Below are 25,559 nucleotides of genomic sequence, written 5' to 3'. Positions count from 1 at the left end.
TGTCTTGTCAGTGTAACATTACTGTTACAAACTAGTGACCCCAAAATCATGAGGAACACGCCCTCTGGTAGCGGGACCGCGTCCACCCAGATTATTTTGCTCTACAGAGGAAGCTTTAAACTCAACATTTAAGGGTAGATGGGGGGGTGGGGTGTCACAAGATCTCAAAAGATGGGAATGTGACAAGGCCTGGGATGATAAACGGTAATGAATTCATGAATCACAGCCGGGGCCGCTAGCATACACACAGGATGTAACTGCAGAAATGATTGTACGGTTCTTAAGTAGACCCAATATCTTGTATCTGGTGACACCCCGAGGGGGAACACAAAGAATGCCACTGCCAATGCTAATGCCAATGCCAACATAGGAATTCCCATCAATACTTATTTACACTCTGACAGAAGCGGAACGCTTCTATGGGATTTCTTCAGACTGAGCACATTTTCCCAACATTCCATGGGACAAGGCTCCAATGCTGGGTTTGTGTGGAGCCAATGACTCCCCCCTCTCCGCGTGCACACCAACAGACCAATGGGAAGCAGGACATCAACGCTGTAGCATGAAGCGGCTCATCACTTACAGCTTTGTGTCCTCCATCAAGGAGAGGCTGATTTTATTTGATGTGTTTTCAGGCCACTTACATTCATAATGGTGAGAGGCTTGTAAAAATAATCATGATTGCTGCTTGCCTTCCTGTCTGCTTGCCTGCCTGCCTTTTACCACATGGAGACCTCGTCTCATCATCTCATCCAAACGCTGGGAGACTTTCATCACCTTTCATCATCACCCATTGCTTTGGTCACACGGGAACCTTCCTGGGATTTTGGTATTTTGGGGGATTTTTGGTATTTGTCATCATGACTTTTTGTCTCATAATTTGACTTTTTAAAGTCTAATTTTGACTTTTTGTCTCATAATTCAGACTTTTTATCAGATAATTTCCACTTTTTACGGCGTAATTATGACTTGGCTTGGTGTTTTCATATGAATTGTCTTTCGTCGGTGGCGAGGGGCTTGCATACGTAAGACGGAGCCAACAATGTTGGAACTGCTGGCGAGAAACATGAGTGGGGTGGCGCCTTTGTAGGTTTGTAGACTCATTCCAACGGCCAAAACAATGAGAAGAGTCAACTTAGGAGTTGGAGGCAATAAAAACTGGGTGGATTGTCTTTTGTGTGTTGGATGAGGTGTGTGTGTGTGTGTTTGCATGCTTTTGCCTCTTTGCTTACCGTCTGCCACCTCCAGCTGGGCTTTGGCCATGATGCTGCCTGCGACGGTGAGGGCCTGGCAGATATAGTAGCCTGCGTCCGAGCGCTGCACTGATGAGATGGTCAGCTCTCCATTCACGGACACGGACACACGACTGTCGCCCAGCGTTGGCTGACTGGGGAAGAGCAGGTCCTGCAGGGGCCGTACAAGGGGGGGTACAAAGTCAAACTACTGGTATAGGTTCACACTTCCCTCTGCAGAAATGAACACAGATGGTTTTCACCAGTTTTTGCTGCGCCATGAATGATTTGCAGTGAACAAAACAAAGGGAAAGGACAACATTTCTTTTTGGGAAGTAACTTTGTTGTTTTAAGTTTCTTCTCCATCATGTCTCCCAGTGCAGCCAGACAGACTTGTCTGGTAAAAGTGAAAGTAAAAGTGAAATGAAAGACAACACAAGTCCTGGTCCTGTTCCTGGTCCTGGTCCGGGGTGCTGAAAGATGCTGACCATCACAAAGGATAAATTAAGTATCTTTCAACCTCTGGAAGGATCTGATCCTCGTGAGGATAAGCCGTAGAAAATGAATGACTGAATAAATATTACAAGTTTATTCTCGTAAATTTCAAGTATTTTTTTCAATTTTTAAATAACTTTTAAAAATAATTTTCCCCCCGTAATTATGACTTTATTTCCATAACATTTTGACTTTATTCTTGGAACATTCTAACTTCGTCCCCATTAATGTGTTTTGTTTCTCAATGTTTAAAAAAAAATAGATATTTTTTGAATATTTCAAGTCCATGTTACTAAAATGACATTATTTTTCCTCATATGATGACTAATAAATTACAATTTTTCGCTCTTATTTTTTGACTTTTTCTGACTCTATTACTGTTGATATTTACAGTTTTTCTAGTTTTTTTATGTTCTTGTTAAATCATATGGCCAATTAAAAAAAAAAGAACAGCAGCGGTGGCCCCCAGGTTGCATTTTGGAAACCCCTTTTGTTGCCTCAGACATGCTTGCATTGGGAGAGTTCCATACTTCTTGTTGTGTTAAATGCTACCTGTGGTGGCTCGTGTCTTATCAGTGTAACATTACTGACCCCTAGTGACCAGTGTGGAATACTACATGTCATCAGGATGTCTTGGAAGGCCTTATATTTGTAATTTACTTCCTTGAGCCATTATTATGCTTGAAAATGCTTCAATTTTGGCAAAATTGTTTGATGAAATATGCTGACAGGAAATATAACTGTTCTTTTTTTTTTTTTTACAAGTGATGAGGAAAAGCGTGGCGACCTGATGGTACACTGACTGAATTCCAGAAACGATTGACCTACAATTCAGCAAAGCAGCTCCATGGCTCTTCTAGCAGACCCAAAGCGACCTGAAGTGTTTATGCTGCAGTTCCAAGAGTTGAGGCATCAGCTTTGTGTGATGCTGCCCCCCCCCAAGCAGACAAGCTGGCAGGAAAGGACATTAGCCTGCTTTCATGACTTCTAATGACTCTAATGTGAGCCGGCTGGTCAGAACAGCGTGGACTGATGATAAATGACCACTTCATTATCTGTGTGGGCCACAAAAACCACACGCAATGTCACCCCGCTTTCATCGGCTTAGGCTTCCCTTCCCTCCACTGTGGACCCTGCTGCAATATTGATGTCTGTCTTGGTGGGCAATTCATTATTTGTCATCCAGGGCATCTTGGCTTCTCAACTGGTTTGGCCGTGGGACCCGCCATCGCCCGTTCGTCGCAAGAGCCGAGCCAAATCACAAACATTTTTCAACTCAAATTTTAAGATATTTTCATGAAAACAACAATTTCCTTTTGATTCGAGGTAATGAGAGTTAACAAGTTTAATTAAAACAACAAAAAAAGGCTATAATTACCCGTACCGTGTGTGGGTGAGAAAATCAAGCGTTCCTTGAAATCAAACATTCACTTTTTTCCCTCCCTAATTTCTAGCAGCTAGCATTACTAGCTAGCATTTAGCTAGCATTGCTCCTCAGTAGGCTCCCTTGCTGCGCTGTGTGTATGCTAGCGGCCCCGTCTCCACCCACAGACACAAAGCCACTGTTTGAATAAAAGGATGCCTTTATGGGACGCTGTTTGCCTATGAAGCCCTCTTCCCGCCTGTTTGGGGGCGTGCAACGAGGAAAACAGGCAGGCACTTTGCAACATGTGGAGTTATTTTCACGTCTAGTGTGATTAACTCCTTTATTTATTATCGTGAGACACCTTTTCCCGTTTTAATCTTGTGAGATCTCGAGACATCTCTGCTCAACAAGAGGCAGGCCCGACACATGCTGGCCTTCTTCTATCACAGTGGGTCTCAAATGGCATTTTTATTAGCACTGGCATTGATAGATCCTTCAGAACAAAAGCACAAGGTGTTGCAATTAGACATCTTGGCGAGTACGCTGCCAAAGTCTCACCTGGCTGCCATCCCGCTGCCAGAAAACAGTCGGCTGAGGTTTGCCTCTGGTCTCGCAGGGGAAGGTCGCAGTTCGTCCTTGAGCCACAATCTGGTCACGTGGTCGCACCACAAACTGCGGCGCCTCTGTATATTTGTTGAAGTACACATCAATCACATTTTATAAGAGTAAGTTACTTGGAGGCATCAAGACTTTCTAGCTTGTCATGCAGTTGTTGTGTTTTTCACAGCAGCCATTCTACTAGACGACAATACTTGCTATCACACGTACGGAGCTAGCATAGCTATCTACTAGACTATAGGAGTGCCAGGGTGCCTCACTAGTCTTAGTCCTAAAACTGGAAGACAGGACAGGATCTCCACTAAAGTGACACCACGGTCTGTCAGTGGAAGCCAGCGATTGAGAGTACAAATGCAGTCGTTGCCGTAAAATAGCAATTTGATGAACGTGTTAGTGGATTCTCACAGAAGTAGTGCTCAATGTGTGATTCGGAACAAAACAAAACAAAGACCATGCACAATGGGATCAGCTCATACTTACCGACTGGGCGAGCTGGTGACACAACAATGGTGTGGGTGTCACAACACAACACAACACAGACAACGAAAGCAGAGGAGTAGAACAGAAGGGAAAGAAAGCAAAATAATGAAAATCAGAAATGAATGAGATGATGTTGGCTTCCCATCCGTGGAGTTTGTAGGAAGCAAGGCTCTCGTTCACCACAGCAGGTTGCTTGGTTCCATTAGGTAGACGGATGAAGAAGAAGGGCAACAACCAATGGCAAAAATACATCTGATCCCGTATATTCACCAGCTTGTCCCTATGGAGGTACCGGGACTCTCAAGGGTGTTATTTTCCACACAGTACATCACAGAGCTGCAGGAATTGATCGATGATTAATCAGTTATCCAATTAATCTACAACTATTTTGGTATAAATATTTTCTGTTTGTACTTGGTTCATATTAGGTGCCTAATTAGAGCCTAATGATTACTCGGTTAATCGAAACAACAAGCTTTAGATTAATCGACTAAGGGAATAATCATTAGTCACATTCACAAAGATTCTAATGCAATGTGGAAACGGAAAAGGAATGGCATGTCCGTAATTGTTATGCAGAATGTTGCATCTTCATCAAATGTAGGGATGGCTTGTTTTCTTAGCCGATTAATCAAAGGTTGGTTTCCATTAATGGAGGAATTGGTAAGACCTGAGACAAGGAGTGTCAAAGGGCAGCCCGGGCGCCTTTTCTGGCACACTCTAAAAAAGTCATTTAACAAGAGAACTACAAAAACTCAAACAACATTAGCAAAAATGGAAAAAACAACAGTCTAGTTGTTTTGTATCTATCTATCTATCTATCTATCTATCTATCTATCTATCTATCTATCTATCTATCTATCTATCTATCTATCTATCTATCTATCTATCTATCTATCTATCTATCTATCTATCTATCTATCTATCTATCTATCTATCTATCTATCTATCTATCTATCTATCTATCTATCTATCTATCTATCTATCTATCTATCTATCTATCTATCTATCTATCTATCTATCTATTTATTTATTTATTTATTTATTTATTTATTTATTTATTTATTTATTCTACTAGAATAAAGTCCAAATATTAAGGAATATAGAACAGCAAATAACAGCATATATTTTTTGTGGAATCATAATGTTGTGAAAAATAAACAAAGAAAAGTTGCAATTTTTGGCAAATGGCAACAAAACGTGATGAGAATAAAGTCAAAATATTATAGTAATAAGGTCATAATTATGAGGAAAAATTCTATGTGAAAAAACAGCAGACATTTTCCAAGATCAGAGAGAAAATTTGTGTTTGAACAAGAAACAATTTTAGCATAAAGTTGTAATATTATTTCAGGTTTACATTTTGAAAACCAAAAACGATAAATCGAATACCATTATCATTGTCGATTAATTGGATAAGGGATTAACCATCAGTTGTTGCAGCTTTAGTATTAATTCATTATTAATAAGTGATATAGATTAATCATCGATTGATTAATTATCCTGATTATTGCATTTCTAATGAAATACCTAAGATAACGATGAAGGTCAAGGTGAGGAATTCAGGTCATGACGGAGATTGGCTAATAATTGGAGACAAATGTGGAGTGAGTGGGCTTGATGAAGAGGTTCAGCCCCCCTGAGGTGAGTTTGTAACAGTTGACTTGAAGCTAGTTAAATTGTTCATATTCACAGCCCGGCTGGAGATCTAAAGCAATCAAGTGCACGCTTCTCTTATATGAGAAGAAAACCGGAGGTCGGACCGGCCTTTCAGCAGGGGAGCAATAACTCTGGTAAAACGTGCAATAAAGGGCTGATTGTTCTGTGACTTGGGAGACACAATCAAATATGGAATGGGTTATGAGCATCGTCGAGAGTGCGACCACAAGCAGCTACCCACCTCTGATAGTCAGGTAGGCCGACGCCTCCACCTTGCCCATGCGGTTCTCTGCCAGACAGGTGAAGGTCCCCTGATCGCTGACGGCTGCTTTCTTTATCCTCAGCAAGAAATCCTCTTTTTCATATCGGATGTCATATCTGGCGAGAGGTGACACTGTCAAGCATCAGCACTTGAGAATTCAAATGAAATCAAAGATCCGGCTTTCACAAAGCAGAGTGTCTGGCTTTTTTTCAACGTTACTCTTCGGTACTAACGGGCTTCTCCCAACATTCCATCTTTGGAGGTCGAATCCGAGCCAACAACAAAGTCTGTTTACAGGATGACAGTGGGCTGACACTCAAAAACGTTTTTGCCAGAAGTTCTTTTTGACCCAAGGAATTTTTAAAAACTGACTGCTAAAGGGTTCTAAACAATAACGACTTTCTCCTTATTTGGACATCCTTCCTTGCCCGGAAGCGGAGCTTCTTGGCAGGAGTATGGACACAATTTACACTGAAAAACATATAGTGTCAATCACTCTTACACAACCATCAGGTCAAGTTCACTTCTTCTTATTCTTAAGCGCCATTGGAGTTCACAGTAGGATTCATTCTACAATATATTCCCCATTTTGGGGGTCCCCAACCCCCCCAAACTCATGAAACGGTCCCTTGCTCATGTCTTTGTGTCCTAGTGTCATTTCAACTCAAACTCCCTTGAACGTTTTCTTTGACTTTTGTAAAACTTACCCTGCTTCCAGTACATTTATGGGTGTGTTATAATTTTCCGCAATCACATTTCAGCTTCTATGTGTTGCTATGGCAATCTGACCACGGCCTTCAGAATCAGGAGCGCTGGCCCATGCCATTTCAACACTACAAGCAATGGGGCTATTTCTTAAATCTATTTCAGAATCGCCTCACAGCTGGTCGAAAATAACATCAGCCTATTTTGGTCTTGATAAGAACAAAATGGTTGGACAAGCCAAGTTACGGCCACAGTGGCTGAACCAGAAGGAGAACCCCACATCTCTGGTGAGCGGTTGTATTTGATTTTAAAGATGTTTTTGTAAATATCGGTTGTGGCATGCTCCGAATGATGTTGTCATGTAGAGGCTGGGATCTGTCCTGGGCCTTTATGACCGAGCAGTCCCATTGAAGCTAGTTAGATTTGACTCATAGCCAACTTGACCTGTGACGATGCAGTCATATATCTCAAGCTCAAGCGGGTGTTGCTGTTGTTCAAAATTGTAATGAAATGCAAAATTAGACTTCTGCCTATTTGAAAAGATTTTTTAGTGATATTTATTTTCTCACCAGAAAGTATCCTTGTGGAAATACATCCATAAAACCTTACACAAATGATTGTAGTTGACATTTCCAAAACAGGAAGATGCAGAAAGAAAAATATGTTATAGAAAATATAACCTTCTGAGCAGAGGTAAACAAAATATCAACAAAGAGGCTTGTGTTAAAACCAGGGCTTATTTCCTCATAAGTTGCGTCATTTTTTTTTATTGTGTAAAGGCACGCTTTCTGAGGCAATTAAGACTCCCCGCAGCACACACTCTGCTGCAGAAGCAAAGCAAGCCGAGCAATTACGGCGCCATGAAGGCATGGCAAAATGAAAGGTGCTTTCAGCTGGAACCCTGACTGTTCCACTATTTCAATATTTATAACGATGAGCCACCCACTGTGGTGCGGGATGTGCAGTACACACGGCTGTGTGTGTGTGTGTGTGAGCGAGCGAGCGAGCCAAAGAAGGAGACGGAGCCCGAGTCAGATAGACAAACAGTCTGAGAGGAAGGGAGTGGCACGCTCTGACAAACCCAATTCGATGAATGGGCAGAGCGGTAAGAAATGACTAATTCATAGTGTTGATGCATCAATGTGCAGCCACCAGTGCTAACTACTGTACTATCAGAACGTTCTGCTCAGTGGTGGGCAGTCATGGCCAACAAAGCCTTCTCTGCTGGCCTAAACACTCAAAAGCACTGACCTACATTTAGTACAAATATTTGCTTTCATTTCCTCCCAACGGTTGTAGCGTGTCTCTTGGCTGCACCTCTTCCTGTACATGTGTTGTCCAATCAGATTTATGGGTCTTTGTGTTGCCATGTCATTCTAATCTGCCCAGGGCCTTCACAATCAGAAGTGCTGGCTCATGTCTCGTAAACACTAGTAGCAATTGGGCTACAGCCTGCAATTTCTGTCCTCTGATTGGCCGATCACAGCTAAACTGTGCCAAGTCACGCCCCCCTCTGGCTGATGGAGGAGATGATGTTGTCATGTCAACTGCTCCAGATGATGCTGTAGTGTAGTGGCTTGGAGTTGGCAGGGTAGTAGTAGTACTACTAGTAGTAGTACTAGTAGTAGTAGTCATCGTTGTCATAGTAGTAGTAGTAGTAGTAGTACTAGTAGTATTCTACTATGACAATGACGACTACTACTACGAGTACTACTACTAGTAGTACTACTACTACTATGACTACTAGTACTACTACTAGTACTACTACTACTACCCTGTCAACTACTAGTAGTAGTAGTAGTAGTACTACTACTACTACTACTAGTAGTGGTGGTAGTAGTAGTAGTATCCGTAGTCATAGTAGTAGTACTAGTAGTATCCATAGTATCCGTAGTACTAGTAGTAGTAGTAGTAATACTACTACTACTACTAGTAGTAGTAGTAATACTACTACTACTACAACGGCGACTACTACTAACACTACTACTACTAGTAGTACTACTACTACTATGACTACTAGTACTACTACTAGTACTACTACTACTACCCTGTCAACTACTAGTAGTAGTAGTAGTACTACTACTACTACTACTAGTAGTGGTGGTAGTAGTAGTAGTATCCGTAGTCATAGTAGTAGTACTAGTAGTATCCGTAGTATCCGTAGTACTAGTAGTAGTACTAGTAGTAGTAGTAGGACTACTACTACTACTAGTAGTAGTAGTAGTGGTGGTAGTAGTAGTATGGCCATTTTTTAACAACACAGGCCTTCCAATTCTGGCCAGTCTTCACCGAGTAGTAGTAGTATCCGTAGTAGTATCCGTAGTAGTAGTAGTAGTACTAGTAGTCTTAGTAGTAGTACTACTACTACTACTAGTAGTGGTGGTAGTAGTAGTACTACTACTACTATTAGTAGTAGTAGTTGTAGTATGTCCATTTTTTAACAACACAGGCCTTCCAATTCTGGCCAGTCTTCACCGAGGGCCCGGGTACCAAATGCACCGCCCTCCACTGCCACGGCTGGGTGAAAACAAGAAGATCTCAGCCAGTGCAGATAAGAGGGGCTCCACTCGCCATGAGTGGAGGTGCAAAGCAGTCAGCTCCCCGCTCTCTGGGGCCTCTTTGGCATGAGAGATCTTGTGAAATTGTGCAGCCATCCGTGCTGATTTCCAGATAGAAGACAAGTCAGGCAGAGAAATGGCACAAGGGGTGAGAAAAAGTTCTATCTGAAAGAGGGTGCAGTGGGAGAATATCGATGGGGGGGCTCTTCCATTCACAGAACATTTCTGACCCAGATACACACTCCCCAGGAGGATGACGGGCACAGGGAAAGAATGATAGAAGTGGAGGGAAGGCAGGTCCATAAGTAGGACATGTTCCTTGAGTCAAAGGGCAGCGAAGTGGGGACAAAATACAGGTTGGGGGGGGGGACCACCAGACTGACATAGGCATCTCCCTTATTTACAAAAGGAATATTTTCATAGTTACGGCATGGGAAACCTGTTTACCAGCTTTTAAGGGCAGTATTTGAACATTACTAGAGCTCTCTAGACATGAAATAACACCCCTATAGTCACCCAACATAGCCATAATAAAAAAAGAAAAGACATAAAAATAAGGCATTCATAAAAGCATTGAAAGACAGGTTATGATGTGTAGAATTCCACACTTGTCACTAGGGGTCAGTAATGTTACATTGGTAGAATATAGCCACTGCAGGAAGTACTGTACAGGAGCTGGAAGCTTTTAAGTGTAGTACTTGAACATTACTAGAACTCTCTAGACATGAGATAACACCCCTATAACACCCCTTCAATTTATGAAGAAGGAATCCTAGAAGATTCCCCAAAAGATCTCCTCCCATCCTGTGGGGAAGTGGTACGTTTTTTGGCTTCTTTAGTTTAGAATACATACATTTGAGGCTAACTGTTCACAAGCGCTCAGATATGTGCAAGAGTTGTAATGTTAGGTAAACACCGATTAATAGGCGCCCAAAGGTTACTATAGGGGTGTTGTTTCATGTCTACAGGGCTCTAATAATGTTAAAAACCGGATTTAGAAAGTCAAAAATAGGTTTTCTATTCTCCAACTACTACTATATTGTGGAAATTAATTGATCATGTTTGCTTCTGGAACTCATTAACTACTATGAATGAGAGACTGCTGGATTTGTATTTTAGTTCATTTTGACAATTGTATGCTTGAAAATGCTTCATTTAGACCCAAACTAAGTAAAAGGTGCTCAAATACAGTAAAGTCTCGTTATATCGATATCGGTTATAACGAATTACTACTTATTACGACGATACTATTTTCATTTCCCGGCAAATTTCTAGTCTTTTATGATATAATTAGTTCCGTTAGTACGATACCCGGTTATTATGATAATCCGGTTACTACGATGCCCTTTTCATCTCCCGCCAGCCAAATTGGTCTGCTTATACCGATACAAAAGCAGCTTAAATCAATCTTTGCTTAAGGATTTCAATACCAAAAAAGAACACGGCGAACGGCTGCTTCTAGTCAACTTTATTTTTCACACTTCCACCACCAGAGCGCAGCACACACACCGATTCCCGCACTTCCTGGTTCACAGGTCATGCTCAACCCGCCCCACATAGCTGGCCAAACACATGCCTGCAACAGAAGAACCAACTGACATAGCATACACACCTATTCCAACAAAGACACAAGCGTACAAATACATGTATTTAATTGTGTTGTATTCAGATATCTTTTTATCGCTTGCAATAATCACTGTTTTTCATATGTACATGCTGGCGTTCGTTGGTTCTTCTGTAGCAGGCATGTGTTTGGCCAGCTATGTGGGGCGGGTTGAGCATGACCTGTGAACCAGGAAGTGCGGGAATCAGTGTGTGTGCTGCGCTCTGGTGGTGGAAGTGTGAAAAATAAAGTTGACTGGAAGCAGCCGTTCGCCGTGTTCTTTTTTGGTATTGAAATCCTTAAGCAAAGATTGATTTAAGCTGCTCGACATTGTTCTATATTATAGAACAATGTCGAGTGCATTATTGCCCACTTTTAATGCAGTTCGGCGCAGGATCGGATATATGGATAGTCCGGTTATATCGGTATTTTTTCCGACTCCCGAGAATATCGATATAACGAGACTTTACTGTGTGTCTATTTTTAACACCAATAATAGACCGTAGCCAACCACGCAACAGAGCTGATTTTTGAATGCAGCAGATGAGCAGTAACTCCTAATACATGGTGGAAAATTGCAATTCATCAAACATGCACATGCTGTGGATGCTAGCATGAAATTACAACATATTTTCAATAACTGGCTGCAAAACTTCCAGCAGTAAAGGACAGACCGGTTTTATTAGCTGAGCAATGTTTACCTCATATAGATACTATTCCTCGTAGGGCCGTGTATTGGATTGCTTTATATTAAAAAGTACAGCAAGCCCCTCCACCGTTGACCATCAGTGCAGCGGAATGTGCCTTATGAGCAACATAAAAGGAAGAGTGGTACTTTAGAGAGTCTGGAGCAATCAAAGGAGCCAGGCTGTGGGGGAGGGGCTTCCTTGTGTTATGAGCACAGACGTTCGCACAGCAAATAATGAGATTCTCTGTGGCTAATAAATGATTTCTGCCACGCTGATGAAAGAAAGTCCACCAGTAATACGTCAAATGGCTTCCTTGCTTCTTGAGGGACTCATTAGCTTCGCTCCGGCGCCTCCACGTCATCACTTTCTCCGTAATAATGTACACACAAACCGTCACCAGGCGTGTGTGCAACCCCCCCCACTCCACTTCCACTCATTTCCTCACCTGCCACGGGGAATGTCCACGTCCTCCTTTTTCCAGCGGAGTGTGGGAGGTGGGTCACCGTGGACCTGGCATCTGAACTCCACACTTTCATCGACTAAGACCACCTGGTTCACGGGCCGCTGCACAAACACCGGCCTCTCTGGACGAGGGGAGTGCACACAATGCAGCTAAATATACTTGGAAGACAGTGATAAATACTGGATGTGATGGTGAGCAGCGGCTACCTGACAAAGTCGTGTTTCATTGCTTTTAGAACCCGTATAGCGTCGTTCTTACCAAACACAGAGAGTTGAGCCTTTTCACTCTCTCGCTCCCCGACCATGTTGGCGGCCACACACACGTAAATCCCCACATCAGTCTTTCTTGTGTTGGAGATGGTCAGCTTTCCTCCACGGACCTAGAAAAAAGCATCAAAGGCAACAACAAGTCTTACGACGAGGCAGAGAGATCTCCTAATCGTAGGGATGCTCCCATTGACTGGTCACGAAAACACCGATATGCCGATAAATGCCTTGGAAAGCTGAGCATAAAAGGCTCACAAAGCTGCGTCACGTAGGGCTGCCAACCTGACACGGGATACATGTTCTCCTGTGTTGTCACGAGAACCAACACCATTCAAAGTTCAATGGCGTAGGTCTGAAGCTTGACATTTGCTGCTCCAATCCATGCCAGCGTGTTTGATCGGTCCCTTAGCAAACCTATTGCCGTTTGACTTTCCTGGCATCTTTTCTTTTCTGGCACATTTGCCTCGCTGTCACTGGAGGCTGCTAGCTAGCTGGTTAGCTAGTCTTCTGGTCTTTGTACTCCAAATGTGACTTTTTGTTTTTAAAACAAACGAGCAATGCTGTTAGTTTGGAGCTCCTTTTTGCCCCAGATCACATTAGATATCCCATTCATGAGGTAGGAAATAAATAACACAAAAACGAAAAGAAACTATCCTCCCAAAGGGTTCTTTTTTTTATAATTTCCCATTTGCCGGGGGCCCTTGGAATTGTCTAATGGGGGCCCCGCCCAACAGCACTCATCATAAATACACTAAAAATGTTCATCAATGTGATCGCGATTGGACAATCTCACTCATGGATGATGGGTATCAGAAAGCAACAGCTGGGATTGGAGCATATGGTCCAAAGGCTGGAACTCTGGGAGTTGGTTGCTTCCACGTTCTAGTGTCTAGTGTTCGAGTGTCTAGTGTTCTGGTATGTAGTGTTCTAGTGTCTAGTGTTCTAGTGTCTTGTGTCTTGTGTCTTGTGTCTAGTGTTTAGTGTTCTAGTGTTCTAGTGTCTCATGTCTAGTGTTCTAGTGTTCTGGTGTCTAGTGTTGTAGTGTCTGGTGTTCTAGTGTCTAGTGTTCTGGTATCTAGTGTCCAGTGTTCTAGTGTCTAGTATCTAGTGTTCGAGTGTCTAGTCTTCTGGTGTCTAGTGCTCTAGTGTCTAGTGTTCTAGTGTCTAGTGTCTAGTGTCTAGTGTCTAGTGTTCTAGTGGCGCTCATACAGCACACGGTCGGAGACCCCTGATACCAACACAGAAGATCTCACCGTGATCCTGTCGTCTTTGAGGTCGAGGCGAGCCTTGTCCTTCCTCCAGAAGGTGGTGGGTTCAGGATGCCCACGTGGAGGCTGGCATTCCAGGATGGCGGTCTCCCCGATGGCCACCACCACATCCTGTGGATTCTGTCTGAAGTCATCTCGTAACACTACAGGAGGGAAGGGGAAATAAGGAGTCATTAACGAATATGTCAAGGTGTATTGTGTTGCTTTGTTAATCTGCCAAGCCATCTGCCATTGTCAGAAAGGAACGCTTGCATAGGAAGGGTGTCCAAGCTAAAGAAGAAGCCATTCATATTGGCAGGGATCCACACCAAAGGGGGATTTAGAAGTTTATCCTCACTTTTGTAGTTTATGTCACAATTCCATCAATATGTCAATGAGATATATGATATGTCAAATGGGATTGAGAACACTTAAAGAGAAGGAAAAAGCCAAGATGAAGGAGAGTTGTTGAGTAGCAAGCGGGAAATTGAGCATTAATAATTGAAGAAACGCTACGTTTCTACAGCCCGACAAGCAGTGTCCTCCGTAGATAATGGCAATACATTCCACAAACTCATTCTCTCCGGAAAACAATCCTTTTCCGAGTGTGGCTTTTACCAGGCCCGCCACGTTACGGACCTCCCTTCATGAGGAATATAAACTTGTGGTTGCAACTGATGTTATTGAAATTGACAAAGTGCATTGACAAAGGTGGTCAGGTGGGCAGACCTCCCTCCCAACACGAAGGGTGCAGTCCGGCCTTTTCCGACTGAGAACCATCGCCTCACATTTGGAGATCTGGAGAGTCATCCCAGAAGCTTCAAAAGTAAACGCTAAAGATAACAACCTGATGAGGCCATCAGGACAGCGTCAACTCCAAACAGCGGAGACGAGATCCTGAGGCCCCCATACTGGACCCCCTCAATGCCTAGAAGTTATGAAGAGAATGGGTGAATGGGTTGGCCACCTTCTGTCACTGTTTGTGTTCACTGAGTCAAGCGCGGCGCCAACAACTGAAGATAAAGAATCACCTTAACGACACAAAACAGCAACAACACCACACTTTCTACAGCTGTGACATATCCAGTTCACTGCAATTCTATTTATGAGCATTTTCGACATTATGCTTCTGTTCTACAAACGTACGTCTGCACTTGATTAAGCATCGTCAAAGCAAAGTGGTGGGCGAGGATTGTCATCTTAGCGAGTCAAGAAACTCGGGAGATGCTCAGTTAAAAAGGTGAGAGCATGAAATCTTTCCCGTTCTGTCAAAGCTGTTCTGCCAATGTCATTTACACCGCTCATGCTTTAAGTGGCTACCAGACGATGATTGTACTGCAAGGCACGGCTTTTAAAATTAGGTTTAAAAATAGCGATCATGAAGTACAGCCTGGTGCAGTTAACAGCTTCTGACGTGTTGTTTTTAGTGGATGTCAAAGAAATGCTTCCGTGTTTTCATTAAGGATGGCAATGTGAACGTGAAAGGAAATGAAAGGAATCAAATAAGTATGTTCATGTTAACAAATGTGTGATAAATACAACAACATTAAATTACAGTTGATATACATATGGATGTTAATTTACTCCTCCCAGTGGCTTCCCAGTGGCTGACTGGTTTGCTGCGTTATTCCATTCCATCAGGGCTCTGAGTAACTGTTCCTTGACTAGTCAATTCATCCAAAGCTTGTTGTTTGGATGAATTGGTTAGGCCCCCGAGGGACCACAAAGAAAAGAAAAAATATTAGTGCTGTGGTCCAAACCATATGAACCATATGAACCATATGAACCGATGTCCATCAGTATCTTAGCTAATTGCTAAACCAATCAATAATCAATGAATTGCTTCAGCTGTAAATGAAATCTCAGACTGAAATACATCGGAATAAATAACTCCCATCCAGATCGCCATTACCGCCCTTCACTGTACGGCTGATATACTGCAAAGCATCAAAGTCCTCGAGGACGCCGGGGGTGAATAACAAAATTCAGCGAGGAGCCAAAGGCCTGTCGGCCAAGCTGTCAATCACATCCTAGTTGTGCAAAAGAAAATGAGCCTCAGCGGCAGACTCTACTTTGGCACTGACGCACGCCCCGCTGTATTGGCTTACTGACCCATCCCATAAACGCCACACTCCGCTGGTGCAGTCATCCAGCTGCCGTGTTCTGGTAAGGACGCATCCAGAACAGCAGCACTCGTCTCTGGGGATCCAGGAAACACGCACACGAAACCCACAAGCAAAAACAACAAAAAAGAAGTGAAAGATTTTCTAAGGACATAAAGTGGAAAGTTGGGGCAGGTTTTCACCTTGGTTAGCATCATTAGTCTGTTCCAGAAGGGCCAATGCCAATGCAATGATCCAGAATCCACACAAAACACTTAGTATTACACTTAGTATGGTATCAAGTATCAAGTATTACAACAATTGTGCGTCTACATGTAGAAAATGAACACTTTTTACTTCACTGAAAACGTGGCGAAAAAGCAAAACGTTGGCGTGCAAAGAAGAAGTTAACCGGCGCGCAGGATAAGTGTACGGTTCAACTGCACAGCTTACTTGGTGGTACTCACGCATGGGAAAATGGTTTCCTTGATTGGATCCTAAATGCTTCAGAAGCTTGGAGTCAAAGGCGGTATTTTTGTATCCACCGATTGGCCTCATGGTGCCGAGACCAGACACCCCCACCTCCGCTAGGCGCACTATTAGCTTTTTTGATTGATGATTTACATAATATGTCATGTCTAAATAAATGAGAAGTGAGTAGTTGCTTTAATACAATTCCCTGGTCATTAGCTATGGCAAATTAAAAAGAGAGGGTGGGGGGTGGGGGGGGTATTGTGGTAATAGAAGTTAATTCATGGAAATATCTGATTGACGTGCCTGACGTCCGTGTCCCTGTGTGGTTTGGTGGTGCTGGTGTGACCAACATGTCCAAATCCAAAGCAATGTATGTGGCACGTGTTTCAGCTGGTTTACAGACGTACAGCATCCAGATGTTGGCGGACCACTGCAAACGTTGGCCATTCGACAACATTTTCAGTGAAAGGATAACGATGATGGTTCTTGTATTATTTTTATGGCAGGTTTATTTAGCAGTTATTACTATTTCTCGGGTGGAATCTTACGGCTTTTTACAGCTTACAGCTTAAAGAGAAGACCGCCATCGTTTCAGAGGGACCGAAATGTGATGGTGAGGCTCGGTCATCGGCCGTGTGCACACACAGCGTCCTGCGTCTATCAACCCGGCGGAGCATCGAACATCAGTAGCATATTGTTAGAAACGTGAAAGGTAGCCATCCCCAGTGTACGTATGAAGGCACGGGACACATGAGGTGGGGGTTGGGTTCCAGGCGCCGCCTGTGTCGTTTGCTGCCTGGTGGTAATTTTCAAACTGCTGGGACGCCCGCAGCCCTTACAGCTGTCTGATTGACTTCTGCTCAATTATTCAAGGCAGCCTTTCACCTGTTTGATTTATTCAATCAGGCCCAGCAAACGTGACAAAGTGGATGGAGCCCCAGACAATGCACGGGGGAGGGGGGTGCTTTTTACATTCTCCTGTATTTAGTCCTGAATTGTTTCACCAGGAGGTCCCTGTCACGTGGTCATCGTGAATCAAACCCAGTGAAAAGTTGTTTCGATTTAGCAGACAGTACATTTGTTATCCTGTCTGGCTGTCCATTAGCTAGCCTTCTTACACTGACAGCTCACTTGGAGCATGGCAGACAAACTTGTTGGATGTTTTACATCCCAGTCTTGCTGGAGAATGGATCGGATCTTCGGATTTATTAGGGCTCCAATTAACCATTACGTTACTGGTCCATTTATCTGAAGCTTGTTGCTTCGGTTAGTGACAAGACCAGGGGTGTTCAAAGCGTGCCACGGGACCACTTGGGTCCACATCTGTTTTGTCGTTGGCCATTGTAAAAATATATACCGTATTTTCCGGACTATAAGTTGATCCGGAGTATAAGTCGCACAAGGCCAAAAATGTATCATTAGGTCGAAAAAAAAACCATACATAAGTCGCACTGGAGTATTGTTGCATTTTTTTGCGGGTAATTTTTTTTTTTACAAATTACTTGACCAAAACAGACATTACGTCCTCTTGGAAGGCAAGTTCTAACAATAAAAGAATAGAGAACAGGCTGAATAGGTGTAAGATATGCTAACACAATGGTTATTCAGCTACACTAAAAAAAAACACAAACAGAAAAGGTGTCCAGTGTTTATGTAACATAAACAGTTTTTTCATTTATCGCTCTGGAGTATAAGTCGCAGGAACAGCCAACCTATGAAAAAAAGTGTGACTTATAGTCCGGAAAATACAGTATATGAATTAAAAAATAACATCAAAACCAAAAGTAAATAAATTGGATCATGGATTAATCATCTATTCATTCATTCATTATTATAATCATGGCAGTTCTTGTGCTGACACTGTGTGATGATTGATTATGATTATGATTATGGCATGATCATCAACACAAGAATATATGGAAGAATAGAACAACATGGTTCTCGAATAGACACCTGTCACCAAACACGTCAAAGCAAATAAATATATTGTTCGTGTCTGCTCAGCCCTGCCAATGTTTGAGATGTCAAAGGTTTGTTTGTTCTTGTGCATCAACCATTTTTAATATCGCATATCGTGTCGCACATCGACTTGTGGAGGTGTTTAAAAGTCAGCGAAAAGACCTTCCTCTTCAAAAAGACATCATATTGAAGTCTCACACACCCCACCCCCACCCACCACCTCCACTCCCCAAGCTCAAACTCAACTCTGAACCCTCGATGCCACTTCCTGTCCTGCCCCCACAAAGCCTCTATCAAGGATTGGCATTTATTCATTTAAAAAGTCTATTCGGTACGGGTGTACAATAATTATCTGGCCGATTATGAGGTCATACTGATGAATCTGATAGCATTCAAAATAGCTCTGATAACCGATAATTTAAAAAAACGCTCCAATGAGGCGAGACTACCCGTACTGTGCAGGTGAGCAATCAAGCTCTCGTTTCTTCTCTTGCCTGTGACGTTAGCAGCTTGCCGTAGCTTCCTCACTTGTAAGAAAACGTTCAGTAGCAAAATTCCCCACCAAATGCTCCACAGTGAAGGGGTCAAAACCCATGGAGCACAAAGAAAAAAACAAAACCTTATCGGCCAGCTGAAATGCTTCAACCTTTGAAAAGTGCAAATGGTTTGCTGGAGACCTCCATGGTGTCACACAGGCTGCTTGGAGCATGTGCCCGAATACAGTGCACCTTACCCCCCCTCTATACTCTGCTTCTCCTGGTCGTAGTCATGTGCTAGTAGTCGTGGCAGGATATTTTAATAGGACAAATCAACAGGTACACTTGGTCACATCCTAATTTCTTTCAGTCCATCTTACACCCGAGTGTACACAAACTACACTGATAAAAAATTGTCATAAAAACCTGACAGGTTATCAATATCATATCAATCTCGAGAAGTAGAAAGTTAGTTATGGGTTTGTAAAAAAAAAAAACAAAAAGCTCTAGTGCAATATTAAATATAATGTGTAATAGTCAGTCATTTAGCCCAACACAAAGTGGTAAATAGCCATGTGTGGAGAAACAGATGGTGATGGCTGAGACATGTACCACCCAATTAATTTATAAAACATATGCAGGATTTTTTGTGCTTTACTGATCTGCTTGTTTACCCAAGCACGCTGGTGTGTGTGTGTGCGTGTGTGTGTGGGCCCGTACAGCTTCACCCCTCCCAGCCCAGCCCGATGGTGCAGTGCCGGTATGGCAACCCAGCAGAGGCGGAAAGAAAGAGAATAATGTATGAGCGAAGAGGAAAGATGAAGACACCTTGTGAGTTGCTGCACATAACAGATGGCTGCATTTCAATTTGGGAATCACATGCAAAGAATTGCCATGCAGCTTGCAAACAAAGCTGGCAGGTTTACACAGCAATCAAGACGTCTTTTTTTTTTTTTTTTTTTTAAAGAGAATGCACTTTGTGTGCACTTTAGCAGAGTCTGTTGTCAGGCACAGTGAAGGCCCGGCCTTGCAAGATGCGCTACAGCAGCTGAGAGATTTCATACGACACTCGTACATTAGAGTGTGCTTAGAGTTGCTGAAGATGTTTTTTAACGCCATAGCCTGTAGGGTTGTGTCACTTTCTCAACTGCAGTCAAGGATGTCCCATATCTGTCACAAGCAGAACATGCACACTGATGCTCACACACACACACACACAACAAACAAAAAAACAGCTGCCCTGTTCGTATATCACCAACTTTGCTGATGACCACAAACGCATCATCCCGACTCAGGGTGGTAGAAAGAAAAACGCAGACAGATATGCCAACACAATCGGGGGAGGAGCGGATATCTACATTCCTTTTCTGTTTTATTTGAATATATAAACAACTTAACATCCTTGTGCCCTAAAAAAGTCATCAGCAATCAGTCATGACGACCATCAGCGGAGAGACGAGGAGCGTTTACACAACGTCCCCAAAGGCTAGAAAATCCAACAGTTGTACATCACCTAATCTACAGTAATATCATCTAGCATTCGGCAACAGGGAGAAAACATAAACATGCACAGTCGTCCCTCGCAATATCTCAGCGTGATAAACGCTCCCTATAGCGCAGATATTCAAGAATAAATGATGGCTGTTTGTTGGTAGACCGAGGTATGTTATTAGTCAAAATATATTGAGGTAGCCGAGATGAGGATGCAGAGGTTCTCATTGGGAGTGACCAGGATGGATAGGATCAGAAACAAATCCATCAGAGTCACATTACATGTTATGGGGCTTGGAGATAAAGTCAGAGAGGCCAGGCTGAGATGGTTGCGACATGTCCAGAGTAGTGATAGTGAATATATTGGTAGAAGGATGCTGCTAGGTAGGAAGAGGTTTATGGATATTGTGAAGGAGGACATGAGGGTAGAGAGACAGATGCAGAAGACAGAGTTGGATGGAGGAAATTAGCTTGCTGTGGCGATCCCTGAAGGGAAAAGCCCAAAGAAAAAGACAAATTAGACAAAAAATAGATACGTAGTAATAGCAGACACAAAACATTCCTTGAAACTGACATTTTTTGTGACACGTGAACACATGTCTGTTCTAAACAGCTAAAAAGAGGCAGCTAATTAATGCACATCATGGAACACACCTACAAAGCCTGACAAAACCTCCAAAAAGGGTCCATGTCCATCATGTGAGCTGCATATGAAGCACATTGTTATTATTATTCTTATCAACATTCTTACTATGTTAGCACAGCAGCTAGCCACCAGGCTAGCAGCGAGCCACCAGGCTAGCAGCGAGCCACCAGGCTAGCAGCGAGCCACCAGGATAGCAGCGAGCCACCAGGCTAGCAGCGAGCCACCAGGCTAGCAGCTAGCCACATTGTTATTATTATTCTTATCAACATTCTTATGATGTTAGCACAACAGCTAGCCACAAAGCCAGCAGCTAGCCACTAGGCTAGCAGCTAGCTTGAGCACACACTGGCTCCCAAAGCCTCAGGCCACTAGCCAAAGGTAACGCTACATGTTTTTGTTTTGGAGGGCAGGTGTAGCCTTCCTTTCTACGTTGCTAAGGGACATCAATGCACCCAGGAAGGAAGTTGTACTAAAATACTACACGTATGACATGTTAGCATCCATGTAGCTGTTACTACATGCTCACAGCACGGATAGAAAACCTCGCTGGAGCTTTTTTAGGGGGTTTCACAGTTGAAAAAGGTGTGTCCCAGTTGTTCTAAATGGGGGATGACAGTATAAACATACATACCTTCGTGGATTGAGGAATGTGGTATTTGAGATTTTAGCAGTATTTTAGCGGTGTTATGTCCAGCTGGGATATTGTTGCTGCCGCAACTAAATACACACGTCCGACTTTCACTCCATTTTGTGAATACACTAGTGAAGCCTGTCCCACATAGAGCCATCATACTGCAGTTGTGTAGCCATTCATTTCCATATATGAATGTGGATCTACACTTTCAGGGAGGAAACAACACATTTTTTATGCATTCTTTGGCCTTTGGACGTGGAGCCGCTCAGCCACCGTGAAGGGTTAACAATAAACGCGGCGCCATTGTCATGTTTAATTAACTTCCATTCTCCTGTCATGTAATGAAAATTGAAGTCGTGGATGGTATATAGGTTTCCCCCCGCGCCCCACCCTCACGTTTTCCCCTCATCCTCTCGCATGCCGCCAGTTACTGTAACAGCGTTCCCTCAGACCACATTTCCACATCTATAATTAATTAATCCTGTCTCCGTGTATTTTTCCAAGACTATCCTATGTAAATCTGCTTCTGCTCGCCTCACAGCCCATCTCATCTGCCGGCAAATGCGGATGCATGTGTGTCTGCACGGCATTATGCAAAGAAAGGTCACGCTTTCGCATTTAGGAACGCTAAGCGCCCCTAATAAACTTCTGTCCTACTACTCTGAGCGCAAACATGAAGGTGATGCACATATTCCCCCAGTATTCATAAAGACGAAGAGCAAGCGGAGGTCTGTGAGACAATGGAGATCATCCACCCTTCCAGCAATATTGTCGAGATGTACAACATGAGCCAGGGAATGAGTCAGGGATCAGAAGTTAGCCTTTTATCTGCCTTGTTTCACTGAAGAAGTGGTCACCCGCGGGAGAGAGTGCTGTCTTACATGCACTCCTCTCCTCTCCAAACCAAATTATGCATGCTGCTCTGTCCCGTCGTCGTCATCACTTTGTAATGAACCGGGCTTTTAAAGAAAGCTAAATGCAGAACCTGGAGGTCTAAAACGCAGTCATCTGTTTTTCTGCACCTTTAATGCGTCAGCCCTTTTATCTGCTGGTACGTGTGTGTCAATATCATATTTCCCGGTTGCCTTAATTATTGTTGGGGGGGGCAGGGGATGCCACAGACGCTCTGTGCATCTGCATCCTCCGGCATGATCAAACACATCCCATGATGGCCACCAGAGATTGTGGCGCTGAGCTGTGTTTACACAACATCCCAGCATCGCCAGCTTTGCATTGGAACGTGCAGATGGGCCACAACATGCGCATGTTGGACGCCATGGAGATAAACGCATTCAGTCAGTTCCTGGAACCGTGCGCTGCTCCTTCACTTCATTAAAGACAAACAAGTGAATATGGGGGGCCACACGTCCGTTTAAACTCCTAACATGTCTGCTGTGATTGCACTCATGCGACCTTTGAGCCTCACAAACATAAAGAATGGCGCACTATAACTATTGGATGCTAAACATTCACTTTAAGAGGAAGAACGTTGTATCAAATGCTCTACATGAGGCGAAAGAAACCCATCGAAAAACACACAAAAAAAAAGGTATCAGCCACCGAAACGCCAGCGCTGTCATGTTGGAAAAATGATAAAGCTTTGTCAGTACAATGTAAACAAATCTCCCCTCATCGCAGATCATTTGGAACAACTAGCAAGCCAAATCTCTGAGAAAAAAAGGTGCGCTTGATTTACCCGTACTTGGGCAGTACTTGTAATCTTGCCTTTTCAGTTACCTGAGCTACTTTTAATATGATTTATTATCATTTATTCTTTATTATCATGCACCTGTAGAGTCAGTATCCCTGCTGCATTGCTTCAGGAACATGTGGCCTCCTGAACAATTGACTTAAACATTCTCCCACATGTGTCCACATTCCCAAAAATATGCTCATCCATTCATAGATATGAATTTTAGAGTCAATGGTTGCCTATACGTGTGCTCCCTCTCGCCTAAAGTCAGCTGGGATAGGCTCCAGCATACCATAACAGTAACCCTAGTGAGAACAAGCAGCAGAGACCATATTATTGCAAATGTTGATCCGAGAACCTTGTATTTCATACAAATGACCAATCCAAGACTGTATCAAAGTAATTATTGCAGCTACACTAAATTCACGAGAGTAAGATCGTCTAGCCGGTCGAGTGGATAGCGCGCAGACCTCACAGCTAGGAGACCAGGGTTTGATTCCACCCTCGGCAATCTCTGTGTGGAGTTTGCATGTTCTCCCCGTGCATGTGTGGGTTTCCCCCCACATTCCAAAAACATGCTAGGTTAATTGGCGACTCCAAATTGTCCATAGGTATGAATGTGAGTGTGAATGGTTGTTTGTCTATATGTGCCCTGTGATTGGCTGGCCACCAGTCCAGGGTGTACCCCGCCTCTCGCCCGAAGACAGCTGGGATAGGCTCCAGCACCGCCGCGACCCTCGTGAGGAAAAAGCGGTAGAAAATGAATGAATGAATGAATGAAAAAGACCATCTAGCATTCAGCACCAAATATTCACCACATTGACGACACTAAAGTTGTCTCCTCTCTTTCAATCCTATTTGGTAGCTCGGTGCTCCTCCCATCTACTCGTCCGTCTCCAACGCCAGCGCCCCAGTGAGCAGCTTAGGAGATGATTCATCCCAAATCTCTGTTAATCACATCCCTGCGCTGCCCCTCTGGTAAGCACCACAGATCCTGTTTTTTATAGAGGCGGTAAAAGAGCAGTCATTGTTTGACCTTTTCTCCGACACCTTCCTAGGATGTCTTTCTAAGTCTTCAATTTCATAAAGCATCTAAAGAGGAGCCCGGCACCACTGTCAAATATGGCATTTGTGTTGACAGACTGCGATGAAAAATTCAACCTTTCTTTGATCGACTGCGGGGGGGGGGGGTGACCAAGCTCTGTGCGAGATAGCACCGTCACCCCCATCCCATCCTCCCATTCAGACAGCCAGGTGTAGCAACAAAGAAAGAACTGGAAGTTCTCCTTTGCATCCAGCTTTCCATCAACCGGATGCAGTCCTTGACGTCCAGGTCAGATCATGTAGTAATTTATGGTTTGTGCAAAAAGGGGTGTGCAGGTGGACTAAATAACTGTAAACACTGACACGGCTAATCTCCGGCCAGATGTTGCTGGGAGGCCCTTTAATCCTCATCCAGATCTGCGAGTCTCTCATGTTGGTTTGGGGACAGATGAGCGACAGCACCGGGCTGCCAAGTGGGCTAAAGGCAGCAGACGGCTCCAAGCCCCTTTCCGACAGAACACACTGGGAATCTAGGAGTCCTGAAGAAAAGCTCCACATTTTGTGGAATGCTTTATTCAGACTCCTGACGGGAAGATTAACAACCGAAAACACATATCCAGCCGGGCTGTCACCAGATCTGGCAAGATTAAGATTAAGATTAAAATTAAGTGGCCATGGGTCGGTTCCCAGTGTCATGGTATACCACAGAAGAAGAACCACTACATTTATCTGTTATACCGTTACTGCAAGATGAGAGAAAGTGGAGGTCTTTGTCTTGTCTGTGTTGCCAAAAATCGGGCATCGTTAACACCGCGGTTAGCTGCCTCGCTAGCACTGAGCAGCATGGGTACAGCCACGCTGTTGGGGGGCCACCAAATGCCGAGATGTGATTGAGAAGGAGACAGCAGTGGAGGACAGGAGCTCTGTGAATTTCTCTTGGAGGTACATGTCAGTCAGGGAAGAGCCGTTGATCAATACGATGATGAACAGCTTGTCGATATGAGTTCTGAATGAGCTGAGCTCCAGCGCCGTGCCCCATTTGAATCACCGTCAGCGTTGCCGTCTGATCTGCATGCGACCGCACGTGCCAACCCCGATTGTCTGCGGACAGATGAACAAGCTCACGGAAGAGACGAGACAGCATCTGTGTCACGTTTCCCGCGTGGGGAAAGGTCACGCATGTAAGTCGTTCAATGGATGACTGACAGATGCAGGCGTGGATGCGGATGCCGGCCGTTATTCTCCAGGTAACGGACGTAAGGAAACTGACAATCCCGTCTTAATCTTGGGGATGAGGAGAATCAAAGCGCCAGCCCCCAACAAAACACAAACATCCTCATCCTCAGCTTCCTGTGCGTCTATTTCTATTCATTAAAATGGAATAATCCAGATAAATT

The 25,559-nt window shown here is 43.7% G+C and overlaps 1 protein-coding gene across 4 annotated transcripts in view; it reads right to left on the bottom strand.

Moving 5' to 3' along the window:
• Positions 1-25,559, bottom strand: part of LOC131131913 (roundabout homolog 2-like) — an 87,743-nt gene that overhangs the window by 26,681 nt on the left and 35,503 nt on the right. For 2 of the 4 annotated variants that reach the window (XM_058076947.2, XM_058076948.2), the window contains exons 3-8: positions 13,650-13,807; positions 12,389-12,509; positions 12,113-12,251; positions 6,092-6,228; positions 3,652-3,776; positions 1,233-1,404 (exon numbers count right to left, since the gene is read on the bottom strand). In XM_058076947.2, coding sequence (XP_057932930.2) covers positions 1,233-1,404; positions 3,652-3,776; positions 6,092-6,228; positions 12,113-12,251; positions 12,389-12,509; positions 13,650-13,807 — 852 coding nt within the window. Of the gene's footprint in view, positions 1-1,232; positions 1,405-3,651; positions 3,777-6,091; positions 6,229-11,679; positions 12,050-12,112; positions 12,252-12,388; positions 12,510-13,649; positions 13,808-21,422; positions 21,767-25,559 lie in introns of those variants that run through there. The other 2 variants (XM_078792208.1, XM_058076950.2) reach the window with 2 other exon arrangements.

Source organism: Doryrhamphus excisus, linkage group LG1 (assembly GCF_037039965.1).
Source record: "Doryrhamphus excisus strain RoL-2023G ecotype Guam linkage group LG1, RoL_Dexc_Guam_v1.1, whole genome shotgun sequence".
Classification (NCBI taxonomy): Eukaryota; Metazoa; Chordata; class Actinopteri; order Syngnathiformes; family Syngnathidae; genus Doryrhamphus; species Doryrhamphus excisus.
This window is presented reverse-complemented; position numbering and strand designations above follow the sequence as displayed.